Source organism: Mesoplodon densirostris, chromosome 1 (assembly GCF_025265405.1).
Source record: "Mesoplodon densirostris isolate mMesDen1 chromosome 1, mMesDen1 primary haplotype, whole genome shotgun sequence".
Lineage (NCBI taxonomy): Eukaryota > Metazoa > Chordata > Mammalia > Artiodactyla > Ziphiidae > Mesoplodon > Mesoplodon densirostris.
This window is the reverse complement of record NC_082661.1, coordinates 27,322,899-27,331,513: the sequence shown is the minus strand read 5'-3', so window position 1 is coordinate 27,331,513 and position 8,615 is coordinate 27,322,899. Positions and strand designations below refer to the sequence as shown.

At 47.4% G+C, this 8,615-nt stretch overlaps 1 protein-coding gene across 3 annotated transcripts in view; it reads left to right on the top strand.

Annotated features, from left to right (window-relative positions):
- The first annotated feature begins 899 nt into the window (after window positions 1-899).
- The window catches only part of WBP1L (WW domain binding protein 1 like), a 60,244-nt gene continuing 52,528 nt past the window's right edge, over window positions 900-8,615 (top strand). For all 3 annotated transcript variants that reach the window (XM_060100150.1, XM_060100173.1, XM_060100167.1), the window contains exon 1: window positions 900-1,078. In XM_060100150.1, the coding sequence (XP_059956133.1) occupies window positions 989-1,078 (90 nt within the window). In that variant the 5' untranslated portion in view covers window positions 900-988. The remainder of the gene's footprint in view (window positions 1,079-8,615) is intronic.

Below are 8,615 nucleotides of genomic sequence, written 5' to 3'. Positions count from 1 at the left end.
GGCAGGACAGCAGGGAGACCGTTTGTATTTAGCCAGAAAATGAGAACATGGATTGAAGCAGTAGGGGTGGATTTCAGAGCTATTTCTGAGGAAGAGTCAGTAGAATTTCATCCCTTGAACTTGGGGTGACAAAGCACTGTGCCTCAGGTAAAGATACTGTCTCACAGGAATTCAAATTGACCGAAGATACTGCTTGAGCAGTTTTGAGAGCAAGAGAGGGACTCTGGTACTGGGGCTGTGCTTAAAGACAAAAGACATCAAAAACTTTTTAGATTGCAGTTGTCTTTTTTGTTTTTCCTATTTCCTTTTTGGCCGTGCCACCCACACAGGACGTGGGATCCTAGGTCCCTGACCAGGGATCAAGCCGGGCCCCCTGCATTGGCAGGGTGGAGTCTTAACCACTGGACCACCAGGGAAGTCTCTGCAGTTGTCTTTTTTAAGAGTGCCAGGTTACTTTATAAAAGTAACTTATTTTCCAACACCCTTTGGAATTACCATACCCCTTTCTTTTTCTTTGCTAAACTGTGGAAATCTAGTACTTCCGCCACATTCAAGGTGGTGGCACCAGAATTAGACTTTTCAACCCACGTTTTGGATGGCCCCGCCCCTGATCAGACCTACTTCCGCCACTCTGCGCAGCGGGACGCATTCACGCCGCCTCGTAGCACTCAAGATGGCCCGGCTTCCTCCTACTTTCCATTGGCTGGATTTCTCCGGTTTTCCGTCTTCATGAGGGGGCGGGACTTCGATTTGATCGACAGCTGTTTTGACCAATGGACGAAGGGCAAGGGCCAATGAAGCGCTGGAATTGGAGAACCATCCAAGTGTCTGGGAGGGCGTTTGGGCTGGGGCGGAGTGGAGCGGAGCCGGAAGCGGGAGGGGAGAGTGAAACAGGAAAAGAAGGGAAGAAGGAAGAAGAGGGAAGAGGAGGAGAGGGAGGAGGAGGGAGGTGGCGGCGCCGTGGCGGAGGAGCAGGAGCAGGAGGGGGATGGAGAGGAGAAGGCTCCTGGGTGGCATGGCGCTCCTGCTCCTCCAGGCGCTGCCCAGCCCCCTGTCAGCCAGGGCTGAACCCCCGCAGGTAAGGGGGAGGGGGTGTCCGGGCTAGGCTGGGGCCTGGGGGGCGTCGAGGCCTGGCTGGAGGGGGCTGAAGGAATGTTGTTGCCAAGAGTTGAGGGGTCCCGAGAGGGGCACCCATGCCTGGAGTGGACAGGATCTAAGGGGGCGTCGGTGTTTAGCTGAGGGACACCTGTGACGGTTTTGGTATCACGGAGGTGGCAGAGACATGGTGCCAAGCGAGTGAGGGGCCTTTGAGACGGCAGTTAGGTCAGGTGGGCTGGGATGACTGTAACTGGATAGTGGCGCAACCGGGGTCATGTGGGGCGCATTTGTGTCCTCCAGTGGAGCAGGTCTCCAAGGCAGCGATGCCGCGTGTATGTCTGTGCGGGTAGGGGTACGTGGGTTATTGAGCGGCCCTGAGAGGGAGGAGGGGCTGGCTGAGAGGATATCTATTTCAAGCTGGACCTGGGAAAGTTCTAGGGGCCACTTGGCCCTATTTTTACTGGTGTTGGAGGCAGGACTCTTGGAAGGCAAGTGAGATGAAGTAGACTGGGACCTCTCAGCAGCAGGGCACACTTGAGCTGTAACGAGCTCTTACTATCAGGCTGGCTGGCCTGGGGAGCCGGTCACTGATGCTGATCTGGGCCAGCTCCGGGTTTTGAGCAAAGGGTGGTGCTGATGCCAATACGGGCAACAAATGGAGCACCCCAGCTTTTCTTGCTAAGTGGCTTGTGCTGATTTTAGCGCCGGCTGGCATTTCGAAACCCAAATGGGAGGGTTACTCCTGGCGCCAGGTTGGGTGAGGTGCAGTAGGGGGAATCACCCCTCCTCTTCCTTGCATTTGGCAAAGCTTTACCATTGTATTTTCTTCAGTTTCTGTTCCCTTCTGTGTCTTTTCAGAAAGGCATATACAGACACACACAGAGCAAGATGGCAGACTCTATACAGCTTAGCACTTGAACTTTGTGTTGTGGTCAAGAGTAGAAGCACAATGCCAGCAAAAAGCCTTATCTTTTTTCCTAGGAGTTTATGAGCATCATGTTATGCCCATTAGTATCCTCTATTTAAAACATTAATTTTTCAAGTGACATGAACTTTATATAACATAAACTGTTTAAAACCGTTTAACCATTTTAAAGTGAACAATTCAGTGGTGTTTAGTGCATTCGCAATATTGAGCAACCACCGCCTCTGTCTAGTTCCAAAACATTTTATCACCTGGGGAGAAAACCCTGTACAAGCAGTTCCTCCCTGTTCCCCCTTCCCCCAGCCCTTGGCAACCACCAGTCTGCTTTACATGTCTATGGATTTATCTATTCAGGCTATTTCATATAAATGGAATCTTACAATACCTTTTGTATCTGGCTTTTTTTTTTTTAACCTTTTGTATCTGGTGTCTCTCCCTTAGCATAATGTTTTCAAGGTTTATCCATGTTGTAGCATGTAATTCATTCCTTTTTATGGCTGAATAATACTCCGTTGTGTTCCATAATTTGTTTATTCATTTATCTGTGGACGTATCATCTGCTTTTCCCAAAGAATATATTTATGTATATTGGAAATAACATGTGAAAGGAATAGAGCTCATTTTCTGTCTCAGTACCTTCCTTTTTCTAGGGCTGGGGCTCTTCTGTTTTAGGCTTTGTTGGGGTTCTTTGTTTTCTCAGTTAAAATCATGAAGTGGCAAGAGAAATAAATTTCCTTTATTAGAAAAGTTACAAAGCTAAGAAATATAGATGCTGAGAGAATAAAATATAGAACAAGCTGTTGCTTTTCCTTTGCACCTGGCCCTTCTGTAAGTATCTTTAAAGGCTGTTTCCAATAACCAATAATTAACATTGCTAGGGGGTTGATTTAGGAACGGTGCAGGCTTTGGAGCCTTTTGAGGTGGACTACATCTCCCCATTGGAGAGCAGTGGTTGGCATCTGGCGGGAACCAGATCCATTTCTTTAGCAGGAAGAAGGATGGAAAGTGGAGTTTCCTTCCCAGGTCATGGAAGCCTGGGACGTGGAGAGAGGTTTGGGAGGGCATCTTCAGTGTCATGCCCTAATTGCAGCTTGTGGGTCACAGACCGTTTTGTTATCATTTCTCTGGCACTTCCGATACTTGGGGGACAGGGTGGCTTTTGTACTTTGTTCCATTTGAATGGATGCTAGCACTGGCCAGCAGCTATTATGTGGTTACAGTTCCTGCAGAGAAGGGAAAGTTTTTGAAAGCAGTAGTCTCTCTCCTTCTGACCCCCTTCCCCCTAACACTCCTAACCCCATCTCATAGCCTGTGTCTTTCTCTCGCCGAGTTCTCAGTATCTGTAGTGAGAATTGTGTTTTGAATTTTAACCTTTGGAATGCAAGTTACTCTATAATTATTAACTCTGAATCCGCCACAATTTAGTCAATTTAGTTTTTGTTTTGGTTTTTGTTGATTTTTTTTTTTGCGGTACGCGGGCCTCTCACTGTTGTGGCCTCTCCCATTGCGGGAGCATAGGCTCCGGACGCGCAGGCTCAGCGGCCATGGCTCACGGGCTTAGCCGCTCCGCGCCATGTGGGATCTTTCCGGACCGGGGCACGAACCCGCGTCCCCTGCATCGGCAGGCGGACTCTCAACCACTGCGCCACCAGGGAAGCCCGGTTTTTGTTGATTTTTGGCTTGCAGAAATAAGTGAAGAAAAAAAAAAATTTAGAGACCATTTTGGCTTAGGGTGTACTTCAGGTACTCACTGTCCGTATTTCAACAATGGCTTCTAGCTAGCTCCGAATTGAGGAGGACTCTGTACTCCGTCTGTATTGAAAATTGTATGGGTACCTCACTGCATTTTTTTCCCTTGAAATGTCTCTATCAAGTACAGTCTTTTTTTTTTTTTTTTTTTTTTTTTTTTTTTTGCGGTACGCGGGCCTCTCACTGTTGTGGCCTCTCCCGTTGCGGAGCACAGGCTCCGGACGCGCAGGCTCAGCGGCCATGGCTCACGGGCCTACCGCTGCGCGGCATGTGGGATCCTCCCGCACCCGGGCACGTACCCGCGTCCCCTGCATCCGCAGGCGGACTCTCAACCACTGCGCCACCAGGGAAGCCCCCAGTCTTCTTTTTTTAATTAAAGTATAGTTAATTTACAATGTGTTAATTTCTGGTGTACAGCAAAGTGATCCAGTTTTATATATATGAATATATGTATGTATATACATATATTCTTTTTCATAATACAATCTTTTTTTTTACACATGCATTTAATATCAAATATATGATATTAGGCAGCTTGCTTTCCCTGGTTCCAGCTCTGCACTGGAACAGTCATTTCTTGCCATCCTGGCCTAAATGAGTTCATCAGTTTAACTCCATTCTGTGATTAGGAACTTAGACTTAATTCTCCTATAGGTCATTGCAACTCAGATGTGATTCCTTGAATCCATAAAGAATAAAAAAGCAATAGAGGGCCTCCCTGGTGGCGCAGTGGTTGAGAGTCCGCCTGCCGATGCAGGGGATACGGGTTCGTGCCCCGGTCTGGGAGGATCCCATATGCCGCGGAGCGGCTGGGCCCGTGAGCCATGGCCGCTGGGCCTGCGCGTCCGGAGCCTGTGCTCCGCAACGAGAGAGGCCACAGCAGTGAGAGGCCCGCATACCGCAAAAAGAAAAAAAAAAAAAAAAAAAAAAGCAATAGAGTCTCCAAACAGTAAGGCCTTGACATTTGTCTCTTCCAGTTAAATTATGATGGAGATATGTAGAGTTTCTTTCTTTCTCTTGTTGGTTAGATTCAACCAGAAAAATCTGACTGTAGTATTTAAAATAAAGTTTTAGGAGAAATGTCATTTTCAATAAAGTGATCCAGCCGATGGGCTGAGCGCAGATCTGTAGAGATGCAGTCCTTGCCCTTCCTTTTCCATGCTTAAAACTTTGAGTTGGAAGGGGGCCCTGGTTCATGATATTTTTTCTTCCCCCCACACCCTCCAATAGTATACCCCTTCCGCCTCACCTTTACTCACCTCCATTGCCCCAGTTTTCAGTCCAGAAGCCCTGCTCCACTCTTCTTTCCTAAATATGGCATTTCATTGCGACCACCCTCATTCCTTGTAGAATAGTGGGATATGAGACTTTCAGATTCTTACCCTCTTTCTTTCACTTTCTTAGTCTGTTTTATACACCAAAGTGAGCAATTGTCTAAAGTTAACACCATGAGTTGCTGTAAATCCTTTGAGTAGAATCCAACAAACATTTACCAAAATGTTCATTCTTTGCAGCAGGCTATTATTATTCCTAGGCACTGGGAACCCTCAAACAAGTAGCAGAATCCCTGTCCTCAAGGAGCTAATAATCCTGTGGGAAAGACAGATAATATACACTGATATGTAATCTGGAGGGATCAGCACTGTAATGGAAGTGCAAGCAAAGGACGGTGGGAACAACGGCTAAGGCTGGGGGAGGGTGGGGATTTAGGGAAGGTTTCATAGAGGGAGAGGCATTTGGACTGGGCTTTCAAGGTTGATAAGGATAAGTAGGATGTCTGTGGACTAGGAAGGGGGAAAGTTTATTCCGGCATGAAAGAGTGAAAATGGAGCTTTTGGAAGTGGCACATAGTCTGTGGTGGAAGCTTTGCCTGTGGGTGTGCAGAGGACTGTGAGAATAGCTTGAGACTTGAAAGGTGAGCTGCAATTAGATGATAAGGAGGGCTTTTATCCGTTTGTCGAAATTCTACTGCTGACAGTAGAACTTCCTGTGATGTTGGAAATCATCTATATCTATGCTGTCCATTTTGTAGCCACGTAGCCACATGTGGCTATTGAGTCCTTGAAATGTGGCTAGGATAACTAAGGAACCAAATTTTAAAATAATTAATTAATTAATTTTTGGCTGCGTCAGGTCTTATTGCAACATGCAGCATCTTTTGTTGCGGTGCTGGGCTCTTCCTTGCTGCACGTGGGCTTCTCTCTAGTTGTGGTGCATGGGCTCAGTAGTAGCCCCTCGGCATGTGGGATCTTAGTTCCCCAACCAGGGATTGAACCCACGTCCCCTGCTTTGGAAGGCGGATTCTTAACCACTGGACCACCAGGGAAGTCCCGGAACTGAATTTTTAATGGCATTTAATTTTTTTTATCAACTTCATTGAGTTATAATTCACATGCCAAAAGATTCATCCTCTTAAAGTGTACAGAAAATGGGTTTGTTTTTTTTTTTGCGGTACACGGCCCTCTCACTGTTGTGGCCTCTCCCGTTGCGGAGCACAGCCTCTGGATGTGCAGGCTCAGCGGCCATGGCTCATGGGCCCAGCCGCTCTGCGGCATGTGGGATCTTCCCGGACCGGGGCACGAACCCGTGTCCCGTGCATCGGCAGGCGGACTCTCAACCACTGTGCCACCAGGGAAGCCCAGAAAATGTTTTTTTAGTGAGTCAGAGCGTTGTGTGACCATCACCAGTATCTAATTTTAGAACATTTTCATCACCCCACAAAGAAACCCCACAGCCATTAGCAGCCCTTCCCCATTACACCCCCTCCTCCCCCAGCCCCTACAATCACTAATCTACTTTCTGTCTTTTTGGATTTGCCCATTCTGGACATTGTGTATAAATGGAATCATACACCATGTGGTCCTTTGTAACTGGCTTCTTTCACTTAGCATAATGTTTTCAAGATTCTTCCATGTTGATGTATTTGTGTATCATTGCATGTATCAGTATTTCATTCCTTTTTATGGCTGATTAACATTCAGTTGCATGAATGTACCACATTTTATTTATCCATTCATCGGTTGATGGACATTTGAGCTGTGTTCCCTTTTGGGCTATTGTGAATAATGCTGCTATGGACATGTGTGTACAAGTTTTTGTGTACACATGTATTCATTTCTCTTGGATATATACCTAATGGTGGAATTGCTGGGTCATATGATAACTCTTTGTGTAACCTTTTGAGGAACTGCCAGACTGTTTTCCAAAATGGTATGATATTCAGTTTTTAATTTAAAGTAAATAGCTACATGTGACTACTGACTACCTGTTAGACAATGCAGATCTAACAGTTTTCCATTGTGGAGGTGGAATATAGTCTAATGTAGTGGTGAGGTCATGGGCTCTGGGGGCAGATTACCTGAGTTCCAAACTTGATTCTTCCACTTACTATCCTTAAGCAAGTTACTTTAACCTCTTTGTGCCCCAGTTTCCTCATCTATAAAATGGGAATAATAATAGTACGTACTTTAGGGACTTCCCTGTTGGCACAGTGGTTAAGAATCCACCTGCGGGCTTCCCTGGTGGCGCAGTTGTTGCGAGTCCGCCTGCTGATGCAGGGGACATGGGTTCGTGCCCCGATCCGGGAAGATCCCACAGGCCGCAGAGCGGCTAGGCCCGTGAGCCATGGCTGTTGAGCCTGCGCGTCCAGAGCCTGTGCTCCGCAATGGGAGAGGCCACAACAGTGAGAGGCCCGCGTACCGCAAAAAAAAAAAAAAAAAAATGAATCCACCTGCCAATGCAGGGGACATGGGTTCGCGCCCTGGTCTGCGAAGATCCCACATGCCGCGGAGCAACTGAGCCCGTGCACCACAACTACTGAGCCTGTGCTCTAGAGCCCGTGAGCCACAACTACAGAGCCCACATGCCACAAATACTGAAGCCCGCACACCTATAACCCGTGCTCCGCAGCAAGAGAAGCCACCACCTAGAGAAGCCTGATGCACCGCAACAGAGAGTAGCACCCACTCGCTGCAACTAGAGAAAGCCTGAACACAGCAATGAAGACCCAACGCAGCCTAAATAAATAAAGAAAGAAAGAAACAAATAAAAGTAGCACGTACTTTATAGGTTTGTTGGGACCTGAAAAGATATATATGTAAAGCTTTTGGAATATACTTCATGGTTATTAAATATAATAATACTTATCACTGCTGTTCTTATTGGTGGTCCTCAAAAGTGCATTGTGGTTGGTAAGTTAGTGTCAACTCTCAAACAAGGTTCAGAAACTGAGATCTGGGGAGTTTGGAAGTGACTTCCTTGATTCTGTTCTATATCTGAGTTTAGGTTTGTCCCTGTGATCTTTTACCTATGTAGGTAACTCTTCATGGTGAACCTATGTAGAATAGTGGTTCTCAATTGGAGACAATTTTGCCCCTGCCTGAGGACATTTGTCCGTGTCTGGAAACATTTTTTTTTTTTTTCTTTTTTTCTTTTTGCGGTATGCGGGCCTCTCACTGTTGTGGCCTCTCCCGTTGCGGAGCACAGGCTCCGGATGCGCAGGCTCCGGATGCGCAGGCCCAGCGGCCATGGCTCACGGGCCCAGCCGCTCCGCGGCATATGGGATCCTCCCAGACCGGGGCACGAACCCGTATCCCCTGCATCGGCAGGCGGACTCTTAACCACTGCGCCACCAGGGAGGCCCTGGAAACATTTTTGATTGTCGTAACTCAGGAGCACTACTGGCATCTGTTGTATGAAGGCCAGGGGTGCTGCTAAATGTCCTCAGGGTAGTCCCCCACAACAAAGAATGGTCCTCCCCAAAATGTCGGTAGCGCCAAGGTGGAGAAACCCTTGTGTGGTACCTGCTATCCCCTTACCAGCTCCTGCCCAGTATCGTGGGATT